We start from the raw sequence: 27,660 nt of genomic DNA on the forward strand, positions 1-27,660 counted from the left end.
TTTACATCTCTTCCACTTGAGCCCTGCAGTTCTTCCACTTGAGCCCTTAGCAGTAAAGACAGAGGCAAAGAAGGCATTTAGTAACTCTGCCTTCTCGGCATCCTCCGTCACCAAGGCCCCTTCCCCATTCAGCAGTGCACTAACATTTTCCCTCGTCTTCCTCTTGCTATTGACATACTTACAGAAACCCTTCCTGTTGTCCCTGACATGCCTTGCCAACTCGAACTCCACCCGGGCTTTGGCCTTCCTCGTTTCGCATCTGCATTCTCTGACGATGCGCCTGTATTCCTCCCACGTGGCCTGTCCCTTCTTCCACAAGCTGTACACTCTTCTTTTCTCGTTCACTTTGCCCAGCAGTTCCTTACCCATGCATACAGGTCTCCTACCCCGCTTACTCGACTTCTTTCTTGTGGGAATACACCGATCCTGAGCTTGGAGGAGGTAGTGCTTGAATATCAGCCAGCTCTCCTGGACTCCCTTTCCTCCTAGGACCCTGACCCAGGGGACTGCTCCAAGGAGCTTCCTGAAGAGGTCGAAGTTGGCTCTCTTGAAGTCCAGGGTAGCTATCCTACTTCTCGTCCCACCTCCTCCACGCCGGATCGTGAATTCCAACATCTCRTGCTCGCTGCAGCCCAGACTGCCCCCAACCCTCACATTTCCCACTAGACCGTCTCTGTTTGTTAGTATCAGGTCTAGCAGCGCCCCTCCCCTTGTTGGCTCCTCAACCACCTGYGTCAAGAAGTTATCTGCAATGTTCTGCAGGAACCTCCTGGACTGTCTGTTCCTGGCTACGTGGTTTTCCCAGCAGATATCAGGGTGGTTGAGGTCCCCCAGGAGGACCAGGGCCTGTGATCGGGAGGCTTCCCGCAGCTGCCCATAGAAGGCTTCGTCCACTTCCTCGTCCTGGTCAGGAGGCCTGTAGTAAACTCCCACCACCGTGTTGCCCCTGCTGGCTTGCCCCTTTATCCTCACCCACAGGCTCTCTACTCGCGTTCCATTCTCCCCTATGCTGAGCTCTATGCATTCCAGTTGTTCCCTCACATAAAGAGCAACTCCGCCGCCTCGCCTTGCTGCCCTGTCCCTCCTGAAAAGCCTATAGCCCTCCATGGCCACATTCCAGTCATGGGAGCTGTGCCACCATGTCTCAGTAATTGCAATGAGATCACGGCCCTGTAGCCGCACGTGCATCTCCAATTCCTCTTGTGTATTCCCCATGTTGCGTGCATTTATGTAGAGGCATTTGAGCGGGGCTCCCAATGTGCCTCTCCTCCTTGTCGGGACAGCTGCAGCCTGACTGAGGGGGGATATGATCAGTGTGTATAAATACCTCCAGGGAGGCAGTGAGGAGGATGGGGCGGCTTCTTTTCTGTGGTGGCCCGTGACAGGACTAGAGGAAATGGCCACAAACTGAAGCACCAAAAGATGCGTGCAACCGTGTCTCTGAAGGGTATAAAAGTCAAGCGTGCGGACCTAACACGTGTGCGCGGGGCCAAGGGGGAATACGGGCCTCTCTGTGGTCTCTCATGGCCTCCATGTGCATGGGACTGCGGACAGCCTAGGAGACAGCCCGGGGGGCCTCCATGCGCATGAAGCTAGGGGGCCCTACGTGGCTCTATGCAGCCTCCTAGGACCTCCATGTGCACAGGGAAGGGGAGGCCCTTCAGGACTTAATGAGCTCTTAAGGGGCCTCAGTGAGCACTGGGACAGGGGTGCCATACAGGCCTCGGTACACCCCACTGTGGCCTCTGTGGGCACAGGGGGATGCTATGGGCCTCCATGCGGCCCACCAGCACCTCTGTGTACATGGGAGGCTGTACAGGCCTCCGTGCGCACTCCTGTAAGTGCCATGCGCATGGGGCTGGGGTAGCCCTATGGGCCTCTGTGAAGATTCTTGGGGCCCTCATGCATAGGGGCCCACGGGGGCCCAACAGGTCTCCATGTGTCCCCCAAGAGCCTCCATGTGCATGGCACAAGGGGGCCTTACAGGCCTCCATGCGCCCCCCTGTGTACACAGAGCCACCGGCATCCTGCAGGTTTTCACGCAGCTGCCCAGGTCCTCCACGCACACGGGGCCAGGGCGGGCGGCCATATGGGCCTCTGTGCGGTGGGGCCTCCATGCACATGGCACAAGGAGGGCCCTACGGGCCTCAGTACAACCCCCCGGGCCTTCGTGCACACTGGGCCCAGGGGAACCTAAGGGCCTCCGTGCAGCCCTCTGTGACTGCCATGCGCACGCAGCTGGGAGGACCCTATGGAACTCCGTGCGTTCCCCTGAGGCCTCTCTGCACATGAGGATGGCAGGGCCCTAGGATCTTCCGTGCAGCCCCCCCTGGGGCTCTGTGCTTATGGGGCCAGGGGTCCCTATGGGCCTTCATGCAGCCCCCCCAATGGGCTCCATGCATACATGGCTGGGGGAGCCTCATGGGCCTTTCTGCAGCCCACTGGGGTGTCCGTATGCTTTGGGCCAGGAGGGCTGTAAGGACCTCCGTGCAACCTTGTGGGGCATTTGTGGGTACCGAGGGAGGTTGGATCCTCTGGGCCTTCGGGGGGCCCTCTACGGCTTTCATAGAAACAGGGCCGTGAGGGCTCTACTGGCCCAACTGCAGCCCCTTGCAGCCTCTGTGCACACATGGCTGGGGATGTCCTACTGTCCTCAGTGCTGCCACCAGAGACCTCCATGAGCACAGGTCTGGGGGGTACCTATGGGACTGGGTGCGACGCCGCAGGCCTCTGTGTGCACGGGACCTGGGGTGGCCTGTGGGCCTCTGTGCGGCCACCCGGAGCCTCCTTGCACACAGGGCTGAGGTGGCCCGACGATACTCTGAGGGATACTCCATGTGAATGGATGCCCCAGGCGTCCACCCGCAGACCAGTAGAAGACACCAACTTCTGCAGAGTCCTTGAGGCACCACTCAGAGGCCCATAGGGTCCCCTCACCCAGTGTGCGCTGAGGTCTGCAGGGCCCCCTGGCCCTGTGCACATGGAGGACCCTGGGGCCACTTGGATGCCCGTAGGACACCACTGGTCCCCTATGCATGGAGGCCCGAGGAGGCCACATGAAAACTTATATGTCCCCCCCATCCTTTACACATGGAGGCCCTGGGGAGCCACATGGAAGCCCATAGGGACCCCTGCCCTGTGCTCATGGAGTCCCTGGAAGGACCATACAAAGGCTTGTATGGCACCCCCAGCTCCATGCGCAAAGAGGCCCTGGAGGGGTCGTATGACGACCCACAGGGTGCCCCCGACTGCATGTGCACAGAGGCCCTGGGCCTGAAGGCATGTAGGGCCTCCAAACCCCATGCACACAGAGGCCATGGTGGGTCCTACCAAGCCCTGTAGGGCCCTCCCAGCCACGGGTTCCCAGAAGCCTGGGGGCCACCTGGAGTCCTGTATGGCCCAAGGGGCTGCAGTGAGGCCCATATGGCCGTCCTGGCTCCATGAGCCCAACTATCCTGGTATCCCCTCTATCCCAGTACCTCCACTATCCTGATGCCCCCCCTTCCTGTTGCCCCCCTATGCTGGGCCCTCCCTATCCCGGTGCCCCCCTATCCTGGTGAACCCCTTCCCCACACCCCTGTTCCCGGTGCACTCCCCCATCCTGGTGCCCCCTATCCCAATGTCCCCCTATCCCAGTGACCCCCCCCATCCCAGTGCCCTCCCTATCCTGGTGACCCCTTTCCTGGCGCCCCTGTTCCTAGTGCCCCTCTTCTCAGTGCCCGCCCCCCATCTCCGTGTCCCCCTATCCACCTGCTCCCCTATCACGGTGTCCTCCCTATCCTGGTGAACCGCTTCCCGCTTCCTGGCGCCCTTGTTCGTGTTGCCCCTCTTCCCAGCACCCTCCCCCCCCGCTAATCCCGGTGTCCTCCTATCCCAGCCCCCTCTATCCCAGTGCCCCCCTATCCTGGTGCCCCCCTTCCTGGTGCCGCTGTTGCCGGTGCCCCTCTTCCCAGCGCACCCCACCAATCCCGGTGCTCCCTATCCCGGTGTCCCACTATACCAATCCCTGCCAGACTACAACTCCCAAGAGGCCGCGCGGCGCCACGTGACCCAGCGCAGCGGCGGCGGCGGGAGATTCAAATCCAGGGCGGAGCAGCCGCAGCCATGGAGGCACCGGGAGCGGCACCGGGAGCGGCACCGGGAATGGCGCGCTGTGAGTGTCCGCGCGGCTCGGGTCCGCGCTCAAAAGCCAAATAATATTCATTAATAATATATGAACTGTCCGTTTTTGCCCGTGTTCGCGGTCCAGCCCAGCGCCCCACGGCTGACGAGATAGATGAGTGGCGGCGGCAGCAGGTCGCCTACCAGTACCTGTGTCATTTGGAGGAAGCCAAGCGGTGAGCAGCCCCCTTCCTGGCGGAAAAGGGTGTGGGAATGGTGGGGGACGGGATGGAGAGGGGGCTCTGGAGTGGAGAAGGGCTCAAGCAGGACAGGGAATGGGATTGTGAGTCTCCCCTGCCCTTGTCCCCCTGCAGCTGGATGTGGCCTGGGGGTGTTGGGGCTCCCCTGCCCTGTGTCCCCCTGCAGCTGGATGTGGCCTGGGGGTGCTGAGGACCCCCACTGTGTCTCCCTGCAGCTGATTGTGGGATAGAGGTGCTGAGGATACACCTCCTATGTCCCTGTCTGGATGTGGGATGGCAATGCTGAGGGCCCCCCATATTCCCCTGCAGCTGGATGGAAAGTTGCCTGCGCGAGGAGCTGGACCCCCCAATGGAGCTGGAGGAGAGCCTGCGCAACGGCGTCATCCTCGCCAAGCTGGGCCACTGCTTCGCCCCGGAGCTCGTGCCCCTGAAGAAGATCTACGACCGCGAGCAGCTGCGCTACAAGGTACCCTCGCTTCTGCACTGTGCCTTTGTACAACCCCCAGCAGGGGAAAGGATGAGCTTGAGCTGAAGCAATGCCGTTTGCTCCTGTCTAGGCAAGCGGGCTCCACTTTCGGCACACGGATAACATCAACCACTGGCGCGATGCCATGAGCCACGTGGGACTTCCCTCGGTAACATGTCCCCTTGGCTCCCCTAGGCTGGCTTTGCTAGGAATCCTTCCTGGTGGGGCCCTGCCAGGGCTGCATGCCACAGGGCCAGAGATGGGACACACCTGGGGGACATGCCAAGGGGCTTCCCCTTGTCAGGATTCCCTGCCCCATGTGGCCCCACGTGGACCGCTTGGATTCAGGTGTGACCCCTGTGTCCTCGGCAGATTTTCCACCCAGAGACCACCGATGTCTATGACAAGAAGAACATGCCCCGTGTAGTCTACTGCATCCACGCGCTCAGGTGAGTGCCCACAAGTGTCCCCTGTCCTGCTCCCAAGGCCAAAAGAGTTGTCTGGGTTCATGTCTGTGGTATCAAGAAGTCTATGGTGGCCATGGGACTGCCAAATCCTCCTCTCACCATGAGGCTGCAGAGCCCTCTCCATGTCCAAAGCCAATGAGTATTTCAAGCACTGTGGTGGGTGGGGAAGCATGTGGCACAGCAGACACTGCATGTGTCCACTTCACCTTCCAGCTTGTACCTGTTCAAGTTGGGGCTGGCACCACAGATCCAGGATTTGTACGGGAAAGTGGACTTCACAGGTAGGAACCCGCGGCGGGAAGGCTGGGCCAGGGCTGGTGAAATCCATGCTACATACTCGGATCCCTTCATGGAAAGGGATGCTGAGAGTAAAGATTTCAAATGAGCCTTGGTGACGCTGGCTCTGCTGCGGGCATCTTCTCTGCCCTCGGTGGAGGAGTTGGGGACTACACATGGCTCCAGTGACATCTCCACTCCACTGCAGAGGAGGAGATCAACAACATGAGACGGGAGCTGGAAAAGTATGGCCTACAGCTGCCCTCCTTCAGCAAGATCGGCGGCCTCCTGGCCAATGAGCTCTCGGTGGACGAGGCAGCAGGTGAGCAGAAACCACAGGGCGAGTGGGGACCTGCATCTGCCTATAGTGGCATCGCTTTAGGGATTCCTGTGCTGGAATACCGAATCTCGAGGTAGTCCAGCAAGCCAAGCTGGACTCGAAGCAAACCTCGTGGTGCTTTGGAGGTGACCCCAACACCTCCTAAATGCAGCTTTGGTACCTTGCTGCCCTCCTGAAGACTGGCTTGGGGCTGGCACATCTCCTTCGCAGTTGGGGTTGGTGTTAGCTGGTCTTGCGCTGGAGCAATTGAGCCTGCCTAAGCAATGGAGTCTGCCCTTTGAGAAGGGACGTCCTCCATAGCCATGCAGGAGATGGCTTGTCCTGCCACACACAGGCTAGAGCTTGTGTGGAGCTTGTGTAGATGGTGGAGAGTTTCTTGCCATCCTTGGTGCCTCGCTCCAGCTCTTCCAAAGCTCCTTCCAACCTTGTCCCCAGTGCATGCAGCTGTGCTGGCCATTAACGAAGCACTGGAGAGGGGGATGGTGGAGCAGACCATGGAGGCGCTGCGCAACCCCAATGCTATGCTGCTCAACCTGCGAGAGCCCGCGGCAGCCGCCTACCAGGAGCTGCTCCTCCAGGCAAAGCTGGAGAAGGCCAGCAATGCCAGGAACAGGGTAAGTGTGGCCCAGAGGGGTCAGAAGGACCGATGCCTTCTCTTGTGGTAGGTGCTTCCATCTAGAGGGGTTGGTTCTTGGTCACAGGTTGGCATTGTGCCTGGCTAATGAAGCCCAGACCTTATATTCATCAAAAGATAAGAGAAGGTGGTGGAGGAAACGATTCTTGTTGCACATTAGCCACAGGGCCTGGGGATGACTAACAGGACAGATGTCTCCAGAGGGTCCCCTCTGACAACCCACAGCTAGTGTTATGCAGAAAACTGATGGTGGGGAATCCACGTGCAGGTACTGGAGACAATCCCAGATGGGGAGGACGTCTATGACCGGTGTCTGACGCAGGCTGAAATACAAGGGAACATCAACAAAGTGAATGGTGAGCAAAATTACAGATGTTCATCTGAAGGTGAGAGGGGTCTCCAGGGCTGCTGCTGTGGATACAGAGGTTATTGGGCAAATCCAACCTGACCCTGGCAATTCCAGGCTGGAATGAAGAGCCTAGCCGGGAAGTTGGATGTAGCGGACAGGAAATGTCTTCTCAGGTTGGCCTCGGGCCTGGCAGGGTTGGCTGGGTGTTTGCAAAGAGAAATTAAAGCTCTTGGCATGTGGCCTTGTGGTTCAGGTTTCTTATCATTAGAGCCATGGGGTAATTTACCTCTCTGGCCTCTCTAGTCCATGGAGCTTTGGAGCAAGTGGATGATGCCCTGGAGAACCAGGATGCCTGGGAACTGTACCAGGCACTGCAGGACCCAGTCCTGGCTCTGCGCAGTCTGCAGCATGACAACCTTGACTGCTATTTGGAGCAGCTCGTCATGGACCGGGAGCAGAAAGCGCAAGTAGGAGCCTGGCAGGTGGGGATACCTGTGCTAGCGTGGCACCTGGCATAGTTTTAACAGTGGTGCCCTAGGTGGATAGGGCTCCATGCCCAAGAAGAGGTGCTCTGCAGAGCTGTGGGCTTTCTGTAAAGCACTTTGAGCCGTGGCCAAGGGGGTCTTGGTGTCCCTTGCAGGACCTGGGCTACGTGGACCTGCTGGAGCAAGAGGAGCTGCAGGCTGGGATCCTAGCAGCAAACAAGAAGGGAGAGGAGAAGCGAGCGAGTGAGTGGCCTGGGCTGGGGTGGGGGCATGCCGTCTTCCAAGGCGCTCTATGGAGGTGTCACCACAGGGCTCAGTCACAAGGCCATCCCCTGCCAACTGGCTTCACTCCCTGTGCTCAGTGTTGCAGGCCGTGAGCCGCATCAACGTAGCTGTGCGTCGGGGGGCACCGGCTGAAACACTGGTGGCACTGGCAGCCCCGGAGGCGCAGCTGCCTGCTGTGCATCCGTTCGCCGCCCCGCTGTACCAGCGCGAGCTCGCCCTGCTGCAGCGGCAGCATCCGCGGGTGAGAGCGTTGTCCCGAACGCAGCCTTGGCACGGGGGAGCGGGTGGCGCGGGGATGCTCAGTGACCAGCCACCCGCTCCGTGCAGGGCGAGCTGGTGCAGGAGGAGCTCTTTGTGGCTGTGGAGATGCTGTCTGCAGTGGCCCTGGTTAATCAAGCCCTGGAGGCTGGAGACTCAGATGGGCTCTGGAGCAGCCTCGTCAGCCCTGCCCTGGGCCTGTCGGATGTGGAGGATGCAAATGCCCAGCGGTGAGAGATGTCCTGCCTGCCAAGCAAGCCCTGGCTCCCAAGCTTGCTTGCTTCAAATGTGCTCAGCTGTCACGCCTCTGCAGGTATTTTGACGATTTAGTGCAGCTGAAAGGCCAAGCGAAGAAGCCAGGGGATGAGTTCCTGAGCTGGAACGACATCCAGGCCACTGTGAGTGGCACCAACTCCTCTGTGCAGAAGGAGAACAGCCGTGAGTGTCGGCTGCAGAGCCCTGGGTTGAGCAGAGGGCTCTACAAGCCACTTTAAAGGGCTGCACATACGAGCAGCTCAATGCTCATGGGAGTCTCTTGCAGCCCTGTACTGTGGATGGGCTGAGCACCTGTGGGTGCTGACACCAGTACTCATCCCCCTGTGCAGAAGTCCTTGCTGTGGAGCTCATCAATGAGGCGCTGCTGCAGGATGACCCCAAGAAGACTTTGGAGGCCCTGCTTCTACCAGCGGCCGGCCTGGCTGGCATTGCTCCTGTTGCTGCCAGGCGCTACCACTATGTCCTGAGCCGGGCAAGGCGGTTGAAGGCACAGGTAGGTGTCGGGCTCTGTCGGAGCTGCACGTGCTTGGTGCTGTCTTGGCGCTCTCCAGACCCTCCCTCCTCCCAATGCCCAGACCGTGGGGGATGACAGGGCTGCCCTGTGGTGGGACGAGATCCAACGCGGCATCTGTGAGGCCAACGAGGACACAGCAGCCACCAGGAGGAGTAAGGGCTCTTATGCCCCTCGTGACAGGGTGGGGGCAGATTCTGGGGCAACCATGTCTCACCGAGACCTGCCGTGTCCCCCCTGCTCTCCCAGTGGCCCTGGGTATCGCAGCCATCAACCAGGCCATCAAGGAGGGCAAGGCGGCGCAGACAGTGCGTGTGCTGCTCAACCCCGCTGTGGCCCTGCGCGGGCTGCTGCCCGCCTGTGCCCACGCCTACCAGCAGCAGCTCTCGGACCTTGCCGCCACCAAGGCCCCCACAGGTAAAAACAATGGAGAAAAAACGCAGCACTGCTCTCCCACGTGGCAGCAACTCGACAAGAGCAGCTTCCCCGCCCTGTTTTTCCTGACTCGGACTCGCAGGGAGCAGGAAGCCTTGCTGGGTCCGGCACAAGCTGGCGGATGGCACTGAGTATTTCCTGAGCCTGGAGACGTTGGAGGGCACCTGGGAGCAGCCTGTTCAGGGCACCCTCTGCACCACACACCTGAGCCGCGAGGAGATCCAGGTAAGGCTGTGATGATGGTGCCCGTGAGATCCGATGGGGACGTGAAAGCACTGCAGACACTGAGGTGATGTTTGATGGGGACCAGGGACGTGGTGATACTGCAGGTGCTGAGGCGACATTGTGGGGATGGGAGAGGATGGTGCTGTGGGCACTGAAGTGACCAGGGGGACCAGGGACATGGCAGTGCTGCAGGCACAGAGGTGACACGTGGCATCCCCCCTCACAGAGCGTTGTCACCCGCGTGACGGCAGCCTACGACCGGGAGCGCCTGTGGGCGGCCAACGCCAGCTTTGTCACACGGCTGCAGGCGCGAGCCAGGGGCTTCCTCGTGCGCCAGGCATTCGCCACCTACCGCCACGTCCTGCGCGAGCAGTGGCCAGCGGCCACCAAAATCCAGGTGAAAAATGACAACCCACATGTGCAGAGCCCAGGCCGCTGCTGGCTGTGTACCTCGGCTGCCTCGTCAGCGTAACTCATCTCTCCTTGTCCCCAGGCATTCTGGCGAGGCCAGCGGCAGCGCCAGGCATACCTGGCCAGGTTGCGCTACCTGCGAGCCAACACCGACGCTGTGGTCAAGGTGGGAAACTTGGTCCTTGGAGCCTGTTTCATTTATTTATTTGCCCCCATAAACTTAATTTGTCTCACTGTGGCTCGCATTGCCTTGGTGAAACAGTGTGTGCCATGCTGTCCACTGGAGAGACACGCAGCCCGAGTGTACAGTGCTCTACAAACTTCTTGAGTTGCCCAAAGGCTGCATGCTCGTGCAATCTCCACCAAGCAGAAACAAAAGCGGGGGTTAGATACAGAATATCTTACAGCAGGGCTCCCCAAACTGCTCAACTTCTCTCCTAGATCCAGGCATGCGTGAGGATGTGGCAGGCCCGCAAGAAGTACCAGGAGAGGTTGCTCTACTTCAGGAGGAATGTGAGTGTGGGGACTGCAAGGAACCGCCTTAAACAGCCCTGGGAGCCGCTGATGGGGGGCTGTGGGGGAAAAGAACCCAAAATGTGGCCAAACTACAGCTCCCAAATGCTTGCCACAAGTAGCAGGAGAGAGAGAAGGTGATGGATGCATCCTAGTGCTGGTATGGTGGGAAGGGAAACAGATCTCATGCCTAGTAGGCCAAATTCTTGAGTCCTATAAACAGTGGGCAGATAAAAATGCTGCAATTCCCTGAAAACCTCCAGGGTCAGCATGATGCTTGTCAGAAGGGAGTGAAAGTTGGGAGGGAAGGTGTCACCTGTAGGAAGCAAAGCTGCTCCGCAGAATCGCTGCAGGCTTCTTGGAGGCAAAACCCTGAAATCCCTCCTGAGATTTGGATATTCTTCCATGGGCAAGGAGCTTCCTAGAGTTGGGAAAAGCCCAGAGAAGCCAGGAGGGAGCAGCTAGCCAGCTGCTTGGATGACTCTTTGGCATTCCTTGTTTCCTGCAGGGATGCTATGGGGAACCTTTCCTCCTCTTTGCCCTTCTCACTCCCTTGTTTGTCTTGGCAGATTAAAGCTGTAATTAAAATCCAGACTTTTGTGAGAGCTAACAAGGCCCGTGGAGATTACAGGATGCTGGGTAAGTGCCTGCTCGTCTCTGCTCTGAAGTGGCTGTAATTAATTGGGGATGGGGATGCCACCTCCTTCATTTGCCCAACCTGGTCTGATAGATCTGTGTGGCAAATGCAAGCCCTGGAGGCTTGGTGCAGTTTGAGCAGCCTCAGGACTGTCCGTGCTGCACCTCTGCTCCTGAAGGTTCCCCTGGAGATGTGGTTGATGGAGAGCCCGGTGTGCTCCCATCCTGCACCCTTGGAAAGGGGCTACTGCCATGGGACATCGCTGCATTGGAAAAATGCTTTTTTCCTGCGGGAGGAAAAAGGAATGTTTTATGATATATTGGGAGCGTGAGGGTCCACGTGGGATGGGCACTCACAGGGCTGACATTCCTCCTTGCAGTCCATGCTAGGAACCCACCGCTGAGCATCGTCCGGCGCTTCATCCATTTGCTGGAGCAGAGCCAGCATGACTTCTGGGAGGAGTCGGAGCTGCTACAGCTGCAGGAGGAGGTGGTGAAGAGGATCCGGGCCAACCGGCAACTCGAGAGCGACTTGGACCTCATGGACATCAAGATTGGGCTGCTGGTGAAGAACAGGATCACGCTGCAGGTTGGCGAGTGCCGACAGCTTGGCCACCAAACTTGGTCTGCCCTGGCTGTTGAGCAGTGCTGACACGGCCTCATCACCTTGGTGTTATAGCTAAAACTTCCTTCTACTTTGTTTTTAAAGCAGTTCAAGGGATGTAGATATCTTCTGGGTGCCTTTAGCTCTTTCCCTAGAAGCTCATCTGAAATCTGGAGCTTGCTTGCAGTTCTCAGTGCTTCTGCTCAATCCTTGCCTGGGGCTTTTCCAGGAGGTAGTCTCCCACTGCAAGAAGCTGACCAAGAAGAACAAAGAGCAGCTCTCGGAGATGATGGCCATAGACAAGCAGAAGGGGCTCAAATCTCTCAGTAAGGAGAAGCGACAGAAGCTAGAGACCTACCAGCACCTCTTCTACCTGCTACAGGTGAGGGTTGCAGGGCCCTGGTGCAACCCTGGTCCTGCAGCACGCAGATGCCATTGTCACACCTCATCCCTGCAGACCCAGCCTGGCTACCTGGCCAGACTCATCTTCCAGATGCCCCAGAACAAGTCCACCAAGTTCATGGAGTCGGTCATCTTCACTCTTTACAACTACGCGTCCAACCCACGGGAGGCCTACTTGCTGCTCCAGCTTTTCAAAGCTGCCCTGCAGGAGGAGATCAGGTGGGTGGCCACAGGTTTGGGAGAAAGATCTGATTTGGGGAGAGACCTGGGAAAAGGCTAGGAGCTTCAGCTTGGATACAGTTATTCCCTCAGGCTGTGGGCTCTTTGCTTACAGCTCTGCTGGGGTTCATCTATGTGATAGTTCATGTTCATCCCCTCACTCTCTCTAGGTCCAAAGTGGACCACATCCACGACATCTTGACGGGGAACCCCACAGTGATCCGACTGGTGGTTAGCTTCTATCGCAACGCCCGTGGGCAGAACGCCCTGCGGCAGATCCTGGGTGCTGCTGTGCAGGAGGTCCTGCAGGACAAGACCCTCAGCATCCGCACCAACCCTGTGGACATCTACAAGGCTTGGATCAACCAGATGGAGTCGCAGAGTGGTCAGAAAAGGTGAGGCCTCAGGGGAGAATGCTTTGCCTGGAGACATGCTGATGCCATCACTGTGACGAGGTTCTTCTACCTGCAGCAAGCTACCATATGAGGTCAGCCCCGAGCAGGCCCTAAGCCACCCCGAGGTCCAGAGGCGGCTGGATATTTCTATCCGCAACCTCCTAGTGATGACAGACAAGTTTGTCTCTGCCATCATCTCTTCAGTGGATAAAATCCCGTACGTATCTCAATGGTTTGTAGCCCCTTTCTCTACTAGGTTTCCAACCTGAATTTTACTTCGGTGAGGCCCTAGAAAGGGAGCTTTGGCAATGTAGGTCCTCCCTGCCCCTTAGCTGCTCTAGGATGGAGTTCTCATGGTGGAGGATTCAGAATCAACAGGCATTGCTGTGTCTACCCTTCCAGGGGTGCCCTGACTGGCTAGCACTTCACGCTCCAACTTGAGTATTTGAGTGCTTTGCTGCTGGTCAAGGTGTCTGCAGGGAAGAACGTGAGCTTCAAGGGAGTCTTAGAGAATGGAGGCTTCCTACAGGGATGTCTAAATGGGTAGAGAAGGGACAAGAGAGGGGTTGGAGAGATCAGGGCTTGTGCAACCCGCAAGCGCTTTGCCATGTCTATGGTTCCTCCATTGCCTGGAGGCACTGGAATAACCTAGATCACCAAGCTCAGCAGTGATGCTCTTGTGTAAGGCTCAAATTGGCCATCTAGCTGGAGATCAGGCAGCGTGGCCAAGTCCGGCCCTGCTCCACATGCTAAGCGAGCTCTCTCCTGTCCTCTTCTCAGCTATGGCATGCGCTACGTGGCCAAGATCCTGAAGACTTCTTTGGCTGAGAAATTCCCTGAGGCTTCAGAGGAAGAGATCTCCAAGGTGCTGGGGACCTGTGCTACCTGGTGGGGGTTAGGCCATACGCATGTGCAGCAGTGTAGGATCTCATTCAAGGCCATGTTAATAGAGCGGTTTTAACTTCTCTCCTAACTTGAAGCTGCATTCAAGTTGGAATGGTTTCCTTAAGCCAATAAGGAAATGCCAGCTCTGAAAATAGTTCTCACCCTGAGTCTTCAGCCCACATGTTCCCCTGCCCTGACATGACACCCCCTCCTGTCCCTTGGCCTAGATCGTTGGTAACCTGCTCTACTATCGCTTCATGAACCCCGCGGTGGTGGCTCCGGATGGCTTCGACATCGTGGACATATCAGCGGGGGTGGCCCTCCACCCCGACCACCGCCGCAACCTGGGCTCCATCGCCAAAGTGCTGCAGCATGCAGCTGCCTGCAAGGCCTTCGATGGGGAGAACGCCCACCTGAGGGTGGTGAACTGCTACCTGGAGGACACCCACAAGAAATTCAGGTGAGTGCCTGGACAGTGCCTGCTTCTCTGTGGGACCTACCTGTATTTTTGGGGGGTGCATGGTGTGGGATGTCCGGACACCTCATCTGTCTAGGGGCAAGCAGAAGACAGTGACCCTAGAAATGAAAAGAGGAATGTGCCGTGGAAGAAGGGAGGGATCTGGCTAAAGTCAGGGATTTCAGGACTCACTGAGAGGTTCTTCCTTGCAGGGAGTTCATTTCTGCTGCCTGTTGTGTCCCGGAGCCAGAAGAGCGCTTTAACATGCATGAGTACTCGGAGATGGTGGCGGTGGCCAAGCCGGTCATCTACATCACAGTGGGGGAGCTCATTAACACGCACAAGGTAAGGGATCCCCATGATCTTACCCATGGAGTAAGATTCCCCCATGAGACGAGCGGGTTTCATGCAAAACTGCCTGACCTCAGCACAATGCTCACCATCACGATGTGCGTTTGGGCCGTTTGTTATTTGGTCATGTTCCTGTTCTTACGCAAGCAAATGATTCAGATTCTGCAGGTTCCCTGCTGTTCGTCCTCTCCTAAACCTCTCAGCTTTGCACTGCACTTGCTTACGAATGCAAAGGCAGCCGTGTCATTCCTTACTGCACCGGCCTTTATCCTGAATCCTATCTCTTCTTGTTTTCCCTCTGCCCGTCTCTTCTCCTTTGGGTTATCCAGCTCCTGCTAGAGCACCAGGACTCCATTGCACCACTTCCTGGGGACCCCCTGCATGAACTTTTGGAAGATCTTGATGAAGTTCCAACAGTCCAGGTCCTTGTTGGTATGTACAGCCCTCCTGTGACTTCAAGAGCCAGAGCAGTGGGGATGTGTCCATGCTATAACGCAGGATGTGGTGTGACTGCCTTGTCTCTCGTACAGAGAAGATTTAATCTTCTGCAAGCATATGTGCTCCCTTGCAGCTTGAGGACTCCTTGCACTCCTGCTGCTCCTTGTTCCTTGCAGGTGAAGGTGCTCCCGACCCAGCAGACAGCACTGCAGAGCAAGCGCTCTCCCAGCTGGCCAAGGCAGAGATCTCTCTCACTCTGACGAGTAAGCTTGTGCTGCAGGAGAACAGTGAGGAGGCTGATGTGAAGAGCTTGCTGCTGAGGTGAGGATGTGCTTCGGGGTGCAAGGGGTTGGGGATGGCTGTTGGGGACAGTCCCCAGTTTCAGGGGAGTATGAGGGTGGGTGAAGCTAGGTCGAGTGTTAAAAGGGAAGCAAGAAATGTTCATAACTTACTAAACTTGTGAGAGGGGAGTGGTCTGAAACGGAGCACCTGACTCTTCTTTCTCACATCTAGCACCAAGCAAATGCTAGTGGACGTGATCCAGGCCCAGACAGGAGATTCCCTTTTGGAGATCCTGCAGACACCGGCATCAGAGGAGGAGGTGGGATGCTCATGGGTGAAGTGCTGGCTGCCTGGAGACACGGGCCAAAAACCTCTTTTTTAGGGGAAAAAGCAAATGTACTGCAGGCCTTATGCTGTCCTGCTTCTGGCCCCTTGTCCCTATGTCCCCATGGTGGCTGTCTCCAGCAGTGCTCCCGTGAAACATCCCACCCCATCTCATCCCCCAGGAGGCTTCCCATGCCCACCTCATGCACAGGCGGTTGCTGAGGGATGCCCAGACCCCTGAAAAACTGAAACGCAACCACTCGCTTGCTGGGAACAGCCAGCTCTCCATGGAGGAGAAGAAGCGTAAGGTCATCCGAAATCTGCGGCGCTTGGAGAGCCTGGGCCTCGTGGATTCCACTGATGAGTACCAAGGGCTTGTTAACGAGATGGCCAAGGTGAGCTGTGTGCAGAGGAGTGAATGGCTGCTTGGGTGTGGATTGGACCGTGCTGTAGGTCTTGGGCACTAGCCTTGATGTCACCTCAATCTGGAGTCAAAACCCACCTGGCATCCTGTTCCTGGACCTTGTTCAGAACTCCAGGTGGGTGATGCTGACTTTATTTTCTCCAGGACATCCGCAACCAGCGGCGTTATCGGCAGCACCGCAAAGGGGAGCTCCTGAAGCTGAGACAGATCCTCCAAGGGTTGAACTCCAAGACCTTGTTTTATGAAGAGCAGATTGACTATTACAACCAGTACATCAAGACCTGCCTCAACAACCTGGCAGCCAGCAACAAGTAGGTTTGCTTTGTACCCCAAAAAATCCTCAGTGAACCAAAATAATCCACCGTGGATCTCTGGAGGTTGTGAATATTTAATGCACTTGGTGTTAGAGGAGTTTTCCGTGGTGATGACCAAGTCTGTGGTCCCATCTCTTGCAGGACCAGTGGGAAGAACAAGAAGCTACAGCCATTGCACTACACAGCGGCCCGACTGTTCGAGAAGGGGGTGCTGCTGGAGATTGAGGACTTGCCACTTAGCCAGTACGTGGTTGGAGACGAGCTATTGCAGTCCAGGTTTTGCAGTGGGTAAAGCAAAACCACTTGGAGAGGGATCCCTGTATCCCTGTAGTTTCATCACCCGCCATGGACAGGGCAAGCTGTTTGAGGTGCTGCCATGGCAGAGCTGGGATTTAGAGGTGGCTTTTGTAGTTGTCCATCTGAATTCATCCATGAGGATGGGGCTGTTGGATGGCTCCAGATGGAGTGGCAAAGGCCCAGCCTTGGTATCTGGATCAAGTGATCCCCCACCGTTCCCTCTAGGTTCAGGAACGTGATTTTTGACATAATCCCCTGCGAGGAATCGGGCAAGTTCCAGGTGAAAGCCAAGTTCATGGGCATCGACATGGAGAAGTTCCAGCTCCACTACCAGGTGGGCAACCCCTCGCAGTGCACCCACGTGTGGCAGCTCTCAATGAAGCCACAGGAATGGCTTTGAGGGGAGGTCCAAGCTCAGCCTTCAGGGAGGTGGGAAGTGGATGGGGTTATTGATGGGTGCTGTGGTTGGGAGAGGCTCTGATATCTCTCCTCCAGGACCTGCTACAGCTGCAGTATGAGGGTGTCGCTGTCATGAAGATGTTTGACAAGGCCAAAGTCAATGTCAACCTGCTCCTTTTCCTCCTCAACAAGAAGTTCTTCAAGAAGTAACTGGAGTGAGGGGCAGGTGGGAGGAGAGGGGAGGCTACTGTTGGGCATCCCAGGATGGGGGGGGATGGATAGAAATGCAAAAGTGTCAAAGGGAAGACCTTAGGGGGAGTGTCCTGGGACCAGGTGGCCCCTCTGCAGCAGAGAGAGCTTCCTCAATGGGACTCCGGACCCGGCATGCTCGAGCTTTTGCAGCAAATGGCATCTCCCTGGGGAGGGCATCCCTTTTTCCTGAATGCTAGAGGCAATTTCTGCCTTCTCCGCCACACTCCAGCCTCAAAAGCAAGGGCTCACTGAACCAAAGTTAGACGTGAGCCTCCTCTAGGCAAGCTGCTTTGGCTCCAGTTTCTGATCAAAGCTTGACCAAAGTCTGGCCAACCCCAAAGAATACTATGTGCCCTCAGCAAAGCAGCTGGGAGCATCTTCTTTCCAGCTTGGCTCTGGAGCAACTCGGTACCTGATTATCTAAGAGGTGACCGTCTCCCTCCAGAAGGGAAGACGAGGCTGCTCTATCTTTCATGGCACGCGGAACTGGTTTTAAAGCTCTAACTTATGCATATTTTGGCTGTTTAGTACCTGTGTCACTAACAGCTAGCTGCTTCAGGACACTAAGGAGTGCTGGATGCTAGACAAATGTTAGCAATAAAGTAAAGGTATCTAATATATTTTTTTTTCTTTCTCCCCACTAGTTAAAAATGGGGAAATATCAGGATTGGTTAGTAGGGGGAGTGGAAATGCAGGAATGGGCTCTGCAGTTGCTGCTTCTGAAGACCCTTTGGGCTGTTCCAGAGGAAATTAAGGTGCAATAGTAGAAAATATTTTATTTTTAAATTGGGTTTCTCTGCATGCTGTGGCTGCTCTCTCCAACTAGACTGATGGGACGAATATCATCCCTAATCCCCTCCCGGGCTGGTTGGAGCCAGCCGCTGCTGCTGGCTCCGTCCCTTGCAGCCACATGGACACCTAGCAGCTTTGGGGAACAAAGCCCTGTTTTGGTGATGTGAAGGATGAGGAGCCCCCATCAAGGTGCAATGCTCCATGCAAAAGGCATGAGTGGGGAAGAGCCGCATGCTCTGGCCTTGACCACGGAGGTGGCTGCTGCCTTCTCCCCTGATTTATTAGTGTTTAATCGGGTTTTAATGACAGGGCAGGGAGCTGGCACGCACTTTTTCCTTCCAGTCTGTCTTGTCTTTGGAAAGTCTGTGTGTCTGCATTTTTAATGTGTTTTTCTGTCATGTAAATGCTGAATATGGCACTTGTGTCCCTACCACGCATGCGCCGCATCCCAGCTGCCAGAGCTGTCTTGATTTATTCTAAATAAAACATATATAAGAAAACACTTTGTGTGCTCGTCTTTCTTTAAACCGAGCTCTGCTCTTGCCCCATCTCTGGTTTTTGGATGGCTGTGGCTCTCCATAGTCCTCAGTGATCCCTGGCCAGGGGGAGAGTGGCACTGGGGCTGTGCTGAGTCAGGTGCTGATGCAGCAACTCGGTGCTCACGTGGGGAATTTGGGACACTTTTGGTGGCGCTCAGTTCTTGTATAAATACTATGATTACATCTCCTAAAGACTATGATTATATCTCTAAAGGAAGGGATTGAGAGCAAGCTCCAGCGTGCTGCAAGTTTTAAAAGAGGGCCAGGCTGCCGTTAACCATTTGGGTCCTGCACCAAAATATAGGGGAAAATGCTTGGAAAAGTTGGAAAATTGTGTCTTTTGCTTTCTCTCTGGCAGCTGCTCCAGCTGGTTGCTTTTCCCACTGCAGCTCCATGCTGTTCATTTGCCATTAGCTTGCTCTGCAGCTGCTATAAGCTTGTCAGGAAAGTGAGACCTTTCTGCAATGTTTATTGGGAAAACGGCGAGGCCGGGAGGAGTTGGAGGGGGAAAGGGGGGTGTTCCATAAAGCCCTTGCAGAATTTATTATAATCCTGAATATTTTGCCTTGCAGCTGTCACCGCAAGGGGAGGCTCCAGCCCCAAGGCAGCAGAGCTGGGGGCAGAGGCTGGTTGTGGCCCTGGTGTTTCGCGCCCGTCCTCTCCTTGTGCACATCCGCTAGATGTCAGCGCGAGCACTGGCATCCTGGCCGGCATTCCCAAGGGATGCGCAAACAGTTCCGGCTCAGGCCGCGCAAGCCCCGGAGCAAGGAAAGGGTTGGAGAAAGGGGAGCAAGTGCGCAGGGGTGCAGACACGCTCGGGAGCCTCTCTGCACAAAGGGGTGCTCAGCCCTGAGCCACTTGCTCCGCGTGGGAGCACATTCTTCCTTTGCTCTATTGCTAAAAAGGAAAAACGCGAGGTGGGGAGAAGGGAAAGCATGGGTGCCTTTTCCAGAGGCCGTGACGTGCTCGTGCTCGCTTCCCCTCTCCGTGCAGCCGCTGGCACTTGCAGCCCCGTGGAGAAGCGTGCGGCGCTGCCGAAGGCGCCGCAGCCCCAGTTGCCACGCAACCCCCAGCCGTATCTTTCCTGCCTCCAGCTCCCTCCTCCTTTGCCGATGGGATTGCCTCTGGCAGCATGCCTCATCCGCTGGCTTGGTGGGCTTGGAGAAAAGAGACCCCTGCCAGAAGTGGTATGTACACGTATAAGTGCATATGAAAGAGAGAAATAAGGGTATTTTTATGCATTTTGCACTATTTCAAGCCCCAGCTTGGTGGCTATCAGGGTGCCAGCCCTGGCACGCGGGATTTGCAGCCGTTAAGCAGCTTGGAGGCAGCTGCCAGGTGCAATCAGGGGTGACGGGCACAAAGTGACCCTTGGAGGCCACTGGCCTCCTCGAGGTGAGAGAAGGGCCTCCCAGAGCACGGGGGCTGTGGGTTTTGGCGGGTACTGGGGAGCAGCAGCTGAGGGAGGGTGCTGGGGAGCTTGCTGCGACAGGGTTGCCCCGTGCTTGCTTTGGTGAGCCTGCAGGAATGTGTGCAACAAAAATGAGCCAAAGTTGCAAAACTAGCCCCAAAACGGTGCTGAGGCATCCTTAACCCCCCTCCGCTGAGCATGGTGGAGGGGCGTCACGTGCCACCGAGACGCTAATCCCGCTCTGCAAACCCTCTCCCGGCTAATCCGCCGCGCCGGCGCACTTGCACAGGCTCTGGATTTACCTCGGTGCAGACGGAGCCAGGATTTTCCTCACCCGGCACCAAAAGAGCTGCTCGCCTCCGTGGCCTCCAGTGGCCTCCTCCCTGAGGATGCCCCATGCGGAGAGGTGCTGAGCCCCCTGGAAAACACTGGCTGCACAGAGCCTGGTGCCAGCATCCGCAGGGCCAGGCCTTCCCGTGCACAGCTTCGCGCCGATATCCAGGCATCCCGGGAAAAGCCCACAAGCTCCCGAGTGGGCATTCATCCTGCTCAGCAAACCCAAGCACGCCCTGGAGGTAGGTGAGCGCCCGCAGCCTCCCCCGGAGCAGCCGCATCCCGCGGGCACGGCGCGAGCTTCGCACGCGCGCCGCGAGCATCGCCCTTCTCCGTGGCTGCCAGCAGCCTCCTCGTGGGAGAGGGGGAAAAAGCACAAACCGGAGCGGGGAGAAAATAAGAGGGGAATGTTTGCCGACTGTCTGCTGAGTGTTGTTGCTGTTTTGTTGTGTTTCTGCTGTTGCCTGGGCAACCCCGGGGAAGATGTGCCAGGCTTGAGCATCACGGGCACCAGCGCGCTCGGGCCAGCTCGCTTCTGCTCGCTTGGGCAGCGCCAAGCGAGCTCAGCAGGGAACAACCTCCAGCGAGGCCTCCACAGCGTTCACAGGGCCATGGTTGCCCCCTGCCCAGCTTGGCTGCTGGGCCCCCGACAAGCCTGCAGCGGGTTCCTCCTGCGGCTCTGAGCTAAGCAAGCAGCTCTAAGGGACAACGAATTCGCCTCGTGCTTTGGGGAAACGGCTGCTTTTCCCCTTGCTCCTTGCGCGGGGAGGATCGGGGACAGGGACATGGGGGCATCCGTGGGGGCAGCTGGCAGCACAGGGCAGGCTGCAAGCGCTTGCTTGTGGGGCAGGGTGTCCCCAGCACGCAGCACACGCTCCCGCAGCCGAGCGAGCAGTGCCAGCCGTCAGGACAGTGGTACCTGCGGGTATCCTCCTTGACCATTGCTGTGAGCTAAAGGCTCCCAGGGAGGCTCGCTCGCCTCCCGCATGCCCGGAAAGGCCACAGGCGCCCGCCAGGTAGAGGTGCCCATTTAATCAAGTAGTTTAATTGCTACGTGGCTAAATGGTGCTCATTTGAGCCCAAACCTTTGGGAAGCGGCAGCTTGTCCCCTGAGGAATTCCGCCCTGCACTGGGAGGGGATTCACATCTGTCCCAGCCACAGGGACAACACCGCTGTGCAAAGAAACACACAAATTTCCCTCCACTCCATCCTGGGAATGGGCACTGGGAATAAAAACTGTGAGCTGGAAAAAAAAAAATCAAATCTGCATGGATAAGGGTCCAAAAAAACCCTGCCAGGGTGCATTAAAACCTGCAAAAGCTCCCGGCTCCCTTTTTGGAGGGTGCCCCGCTGCAAACTCAGCTGGTGGGAGCGATTCCTCCCGCCCTGGCTCATTTCCCGCTCGGTGGCCCCCATCCCCTCCCTGCTTCCAGCCCAACGGGTGCAGCCGAGAGTGGGAACAGGTCGAGCAAGCGCTGCCCGGCCAGGGCGGAACAGGGAGATTCCTGCAGTGAGGGCGCAGTCGCTGCGACCCTCCGGGCCACAAAAACCCCTCTCAGTGCATGGTTTCCTCCCGCCAGCTCTGGGGAGTGAGCGAGCGAGTGAGCAAGAGCGCCCGGGTGCCAAATCTTGGCTGGATTAGCTAAAGGGATCAGCAGTGCAGGGATTAGCGAGGAAAAGCGAAGCCCTTCACATGCAGCTGCAGAGGAAGCCCGAGGAGAGGAGTGCGAGGCCAGGCACCGCATCTCTGTGACCCCTGGAATAAGCACATTTCCTTAAAATGGGAATCCACCGCTCGATCTTGAGTCTGGGTCCAGGTACGGGGGGAGTGTGCCAGGCACCAGCCCGGTGAGCGCTTTGGGGACGATCCACAGGACAAGTGCCGTGGCCGAGCCTGCAGGACGACAGTGGCAGGCATGCTAAGCTCATCTTTCCCTTCCCAGGAGGCAACAAAATCTTCAGCCCCGAAACCTCCCCACCTCATTTTTGGGGGGGGCTTGGTTAAATTTCCCTCCCGTTCACACCCGCGGGTTTTGGTCTCAGGGTGGAGGGTGACCGCACCCCTGTGCCGGGGAGGGGATGCAGCCGTCCCCGAATTCCAAGGCATTTCAAGGGAAAACCCTTTTGCCCCAAAATCAGAGGAGGTAAAAAAAAAAAAAAAGCTTTGAACCCATCAGCTCCTGCAACAGCTTTTCCAGATCCTCAAATCAGACATTTCTGTGGTTCCATTTTTTTCTTTTTCTTTTTTTTTTTGTTGCTTGCAAGTGCTCTAAATTGTCTCCCCCTCAGCATCACGCGAGGGAAGCGAATGGGTGCAAAGAGCACGGCGAGCGCACGGACTTGGCCGTCCTCGCACGAGCCCCTGCGCTCATCCTCCTCGTTAGCCTGACCCTTCGTTACACTCAGCAGGCTCTGCATCACCGCTGTTGCCGGGGCGACGTGTCGTCGCCACAGCAACCGTGACAACCTTATGTTCATTAATTTAAAAAGGGTCCCAGTGTAGCAAGCGAAACAGTTTGAAGCTGGTCGGGGTGTTCGGGAGTGAGTGGCTGACAAGGTGCTTCTCCCAGCTCCCTGTCCGGGATTTGAGATGCTTTTGCAGCATTTTGGGGTGAATTCTTGCCGTTTTGGGAGTAAAGCTTCACTCACTGGTCAATTTTTTATTGCTGGTTCTAAACTGCAGGTGATGGCCTTGGTTGGGTACTGGACAAAAAAATGAGTGTTTTGGTTAAAATCTGGGATTTGGGGCCCTGTGCTTGGCCCCTGTACTTGGAGGAGGTTGGAGCTGGAGCCATTCCCAATGGCACTTCCCAAGCTCCAGCACCACTCGGAATCACATGTCACAGCAGAGGAGCTAAGACCAAATTGGGGCATTTTGGCATTTTCCTTGGGGTTTCCAGCAGAGGGATGGAAACAGTCCCTGATGTCCAAAAGAGATGATATCACTCCTTGCTTCTCCCAAGAAATGAGGGAATAAAACACCTCCGTGTCCTCATCCCAGCAGGCACAACCCTTCAGACGCAGCATCACCCAGTCACAGATCACAATGATCCCAGACGTGCCCCCAAATAAGGAGTATTTAACACCCCTGGACTGAGAGTCCATGCATCCATGCAAATTCCCATGATGGGAATTGCATCCATATGGGCATCATTAAAAGAGGAAGGAGACCTTGCCCAATGCCGTTGTGCTTCCTGGGACGCGCAGGGCTCTGCTTGGCATCCCACAAAAGGGGGTTGGCATCTCTAGGCTTGGCATTTCTAGGAAAGGGGGTTGCAAATGCAGGGAAGCCCCCTGAATCTGGTGGGCTCATGGATCAGGATCGGGGCACATCCCATTCCCAGCTTCCCAACCCGGCCTTTGCAGAAAAATTCCCTCATAGGGAAAGGCGGGTGGCTCGGTTGCGCATTACATAACTAGGAAAAACGAGGCCTCCGGAGCATTGTGGCAGTCAGCCAAGGGCTGGCATCGGAGCGGAGCGGAGCAACCCAGGAGGGAGCCGGGGCCACAGCGGGAGCGCTCTGGCCTTTTCCAACCCTCCTATCCCAGTGCAGCCCTGGTGCAAGGTGGCCGCATCCACCCAGGACCCAGCCCTGCTCCCTGCTCCAGCTGTGATGCAGCGAAACTGCTGCGATTCCTGGGAATTCTTGGGAATCAGGCTGCTCCCGCGCAGCAAAATTCACCCCTGTGTCCTGACCCTGTCAGCTGCTCCGGAGACTGCAGAGTCCAGGCTCGAGCAGAAAATGGAGTTAATTTCAAATGGCAGGATGCTTTTTTTTTTTTTTTTTTCCCTTTGCCTTTCTTTTTGCCTTTTTTCCCCCTTTTCTTTCTTTCTTTCTTTTTTTTTTTTAACATTTCTTTTTTATTTATTTATTTCTATTAGAACTCAGGGCAAGTGTCCGACAGTGCCAACCCCTTCCCGGCACAGACCCTTCCAGTCCCTGAGCAGGGAGCTCCGGCATCACCCCCTCCCTCCCTCCATGCCCATGCCTGATCTTTAACACTGCCCTTTCCTGCCCCTCCGGGAAAGGACAGATGCCACAGCAGGGACGGTGCCTTTCCGTGCTCAGCTTTACCCCAATCCTGCTGTTTTTACCCCCAAAAGCGGGTGGCTTTTTGGCGCAGGGTGGCCGGGGGGGCGCGCTAAGGCCTGGGGGGGCGCACGCCCCGCCCGGTGCCCAGCGCTGCCGCTTTAAGCCCGGCTCTGCCACGTGCCGTCTGGTTGTGCTGGCGACGGTGACGCAGGCGGGACGTCAATGGCCGCTGTGGGAGAATTTAGCGAGGAAGAGGGGGGGAGCGGGGAGGAAGGGCCCCCGCGCGCACGGGCCGGGGCCTGGCACTGCACCCCCTCCATTTCCAACGCCCCCCCCCAACACCCGCCTTGGCACCCTTGCGGGTGTCTGGCCATGGGGGGGGGGGGCTAATCCGGCCCTGGAGCGCCTGAGCTGGGCTTAGGGGGGGGACAAGCCACGTGAAGGTGGCGCGTCGCAGCGCGCATGTCTTGCCCCCCCTTTTTTTCTCCCCACGGCCCCCCCCGCACCGCACGTGTGCCACCCGTGGCCTCCGTGGGTCATCGGTGCGGCGAGCGCGTCCGGCCTCTGCAGGCTGCGTGCCGGGGGGGGGCTTGGCTTGGATGCCGTCCCCCCCAATCCTCCCCCGTGGTGGGACAAGGAGCAGCCAGAGCAGCCCTCGGGTTTTCCCACGCCCACCTGGCTTTTCCCATTGGACCCCAGCTTTTCCTTGGGGGATTCACCCGACTGCTGGGAATCATCCCTGCTGCTTTGGGGGCTATTGCACTTCAGATGGGGAACACCCTGGAGCGGCCTGGGAGAGCAGGGAAGCTTCTCGAGGCTTTTCCTTTGTTTCCTTCTTCCGCCACCCCCCCAATTCGGCTCCCTATGATTCCCCCCACATCCCGCCCGGCCTGGGAAAGGAGCTGTTCAGCGCCAGCTTCCCAAGGGAAAGCCAAAAAAACACAGCCCAGGCCGACTTTCCAAAACACTTCGGAGGTTTGTAGTAGTCCTGGGGTCCAGCCTGGAAATATCCGGCGTTGGATCCTTCCCTGCTTTCCAATGGCAGCTCGCTGAGGCAACTTGCCTGGTGCCCGTAATTATGACAGGTTTTATTTTATTTTATTTTTTTATTTTATTTTATTTCTTTGGCTACATGATCCCAGACGATTGGAAAACAAACCTCGGAGAAGCCTTGAGGAGAGACGGCAAACAGCTCCCGGTGGGATGACTAATCCCTTCCCCAGCTAAACCGATGAGGTACTAAAAATAGCCCCTTTGCTAACAATAAATATAATAAAATAACCCACCGCCAACAAACAGCCCCAAAAAGCCGAGCAGGCGGCAAAGTCGGACGGCGAGGCCCTTTTCCCGGGAATCAGGCCCGGCCTTTTGTAGCCTGTGGCTGCAGCAGATACATGCTCGGGATTCCTGGGCAAAGCGGGGCCCAGGCATCCTGGGGGCTGCCGAGACAGGGAATTGGGATGAATGGGTGGGTGGGGGGTGCGCCCAGTTCGCTCGCACCCCCACCGGGGCAGAACCCCCCCCCCCAAATGACATAGCGGGGGCAGCCTTGCAACGGGGCAGAGCGGCTGCAAGCGGCAGCAGCAGGAGGAGGAGGAGGAGGAGGAGGAGGAGGAGGAGGAGGGCGCCGGTGCCGGAGCCTTCCCCGCCCCGGGCCGCGCTTCCTGCCGCCGCGGCCATTGGCTGCCGCCGCCGCCCGCCCCGACGGGGCCGCCCCGGCCATGGTCGCTGCCGCCGGCCCCGCCGCAGCCCCCCCGCAGGTGCGTGGCCTCCGCTTCGGGTTTCTTTCTATTTTTTTTTTCCCCCTTCTTTCTCTCGCTGTTTATTTGTTTTTCCCCTCTCGTTTCGTAGCGGGATGGGGAGGTTTTGGCGATTTTTTTTTTCCCCCTTTCATTCGCATTACGCTTTTGGGGAGATTTTCGCTCCTTCCTCCCCGCCTTCTCTCCCCTGCGGTTATGGGCCGCAGGAAGGGGGGGAGCTCCGTGGTTTTTGGGGAGGGTAAATGGGGGGGGAACGGGGGACGGGTGCTCCTCGGCTGCTCTGTTCCCCTCCGCGTTTCCCCCGCGGCGCAGCCCCGAGGCTGCGGGGATGGGCGCGGGCGGCCAGAGCGCGGCGCGCAGGCGGCGGGGGCGGAGAGCGCAGCCTTCCTCCTCCTCCTCCTCCTCCTCTTCCCTTCCCTCTTCGCCTCCTCCTCCCCCTCCTTCCCCTCCTCCCCGCCGCTTCAAAACAAACCGTCACCAAAATGGTGCAGAGGTGAAGGAAGGAGCGGGAGGAAGGGGAAGAAGCGCCACGGGGGAAGCAGGTGAGCGGGGTGCGTGCCAGGATGCGGGGTGCGTGCCGGGATGCAGCTCCGCTTGGACCGCCGGTTCCCTGCTTTTTTTTGGGGGGATGCCCTTAGCGAACATAGGCCAGAGAGGAGGACGCTGGTGCCCCCCCTCACATTGGGACCCGCCGGGATGCGCGGCCTTGCGGAAGCAACAGGGATTTGAGGGATGAGGGGGACAGGAGGGACATTGGAGGGGGGGGGGCAGTCAGCACGGGGTGATGCTGCGGAGGGAGGTGTGGGGGAGTGAAGAATGGGCTCGGGGGGGTTGATTGGCAAGAGCAGCTTTTTTGGAGCGGCCAGCGGTAAATCGAGTCCCAGAGCTTGGCCGGGTGCCGGCTCCAGAGCCGACAGCTGGGATTGTTTGTTCCTGCCTGGCCGCAGTAGGGACACGGGGACGGGGCCACTGCTGTGCTTGGCCCCCCCGGCTTTGCTGATGCTGCTCATTGCCCTTGGGGTGATACCGGGCAGGACATCTCGGCTGCCGGGTGTCTGTCATTCCTGCTTTGCCATCTCTTTGTCTCCTTGCAAGCAGCTTTGTTGGGGCTTTGTTGTTGGGTTATTTTATTTTATTTTATTACTAGTTTTTTACCCCCCGCCTTGCATGCAAGAACAGGCTTGGGACTCGTGCACACTCTGGCATCCTGGGGTGCCGTTCCCATGCACCGCGCGCTCCCTCTGGATCACTGCGTTGTTTCGCTCAGCTTCCCGTCCCACCCTGGGAACCGATGGGCTTTTCCCCCCTTGTTTTTCCCCCTGAAAATCCCCCCCGTACCAGTTTTGGGAGTGGGGCCAGGTGACGGGATGCACAGCACATCTGCCTTGCCAGCTGTGCCCGGCATCGGGAGGCCCAATCCTGCACTGGACGGCAGGCCCATCTGGCCCGGCCAGTGCTCCGAGCCAGAGCCCTTTTCCTGGGGCTTTTCTCCCACATCCCCTTTTTCTCCCTCCTCTGGGTGGCTCCGCAGACCGGAAGAGGTTAAAAGCAAAGCCAGCAGGATCACTTCCCACGAGCTCCTGAAGGTCACAGACCTTCAAGGGGCCCGGGAGCTCCTTTAATTTTCCCGTATCTTTTCCTTTCCTCCCGCCTCTGCTACCACTTTGCCCTGCGGATCCAGTTATCCCTGTGCTGGGATGCCCCGTGGCCAGGAGCGCCGGCATTGTGGGCAGCCTGCGCGGAAAGCAGCTGCTCCCAGGGCTGTCCCTTGTCACTGGATGACCTTGGGCCAAGGAGAGTGACATTTGGCCCCGCTGCC

The 27,660-nt window shown here is 57.5% G+C and overlaps 1 protein-coding gene across 1 annotated transcript; it reads left to right on the forward strand.

Moving 5' to 3' along the window:
• The first annotated feature begins 4,674 nt into the window (after positions 1-4,674).
• IQGAP3 (IQ motif containing GTPase activating protein 3) lies at positions 4,675-16,939 on the forward strand. Its single transcript, XM_026043255.1, has 36 exons — positions 4,675-4,827; positions 4,919-4,996; positions 5,200-5,276; positions 5,508-5,575; positions 5,779-5,892; positions 6,346-6,524; positions 6,813-6,900; positions 7,197-7,360; positions 7,534-7,621; positions 7,741-7,904; positions 7,991-8,151; positions 8,235-8,359; positions 8,527-8,690; positions 8,773-8,863; positions 8,958-9,125; positions 9,226-9,368; positions 9,595-9,765; positions 9,862-9,945; positions 10,221-10,292; positions 10,862-10,931; positions 11,309-11,517; positions 11,762-11,914; positions 11,990-12,153; positions 12,324-12,548; positions 12,625-12,765; positions 13,329-13,413; positions 13,661-13,893; positions 14,103-14,235; positions 14,571-14,673; positions 14,856-15,000; positions 15,193-15,280; positions 15,468-15,680; positions 15,854-16,020; positions 16,165-16,266; positions 16,546-16,654; positions 16,816-16,939. Exons 1-36 carry the CDS (start codon positions 4,675-4,677, stop codon positions 16,927-16,929), a joined length of 4,806 nt encoding a protein of 1,601 aa, XP_025899040.1. The 3' UTR covers positions 16,930-16,939.
• Positions 16,940-27,660: the final 10,721 nt, after the last annotated feature.

Source organism: Nothoprocta perdicaria, unplaced genomic scaffold, assembly GCF_003342845.1.
Source record: "Nothoprocta perdicaria isolate Ctin4 unplaced genomic scaffold, notPer1 scaffold_323, whole genome shotgun sequence".
Lineage (NCBI taxonomy): Eukaryota > Metazoa > Chordata > Aves > Tinamiformes > Tinamidae > Nothoprocta > Nothoprocta perdicaria.

Excerpts from the sequence above, each read along its gene's own strand:
- IQGAP3 (XM_026043255.1), top strand. The coding sequence starts at position 4,675 with ATGGAAAGTTGCCTGCGCGAGGAGCTGGACCCCCCAATGGAGCTGGAG. Across the intron at positions 4,997-5,199 it reads GCCACGTGGGACTTCCCTCG|ATTTTCCACCCAGAGACCAC; the intron begins GTAACATGTCCC and ends TGTCCTCGGCAG. Across the intron at positions 15,681-15,853 it reads TTGTTAACGAGATGGCCAAG|GACATCCGCAACCAGCGGCG; the intron begins GTGAGCTGTGTG and ends TATTTTCTCCAG.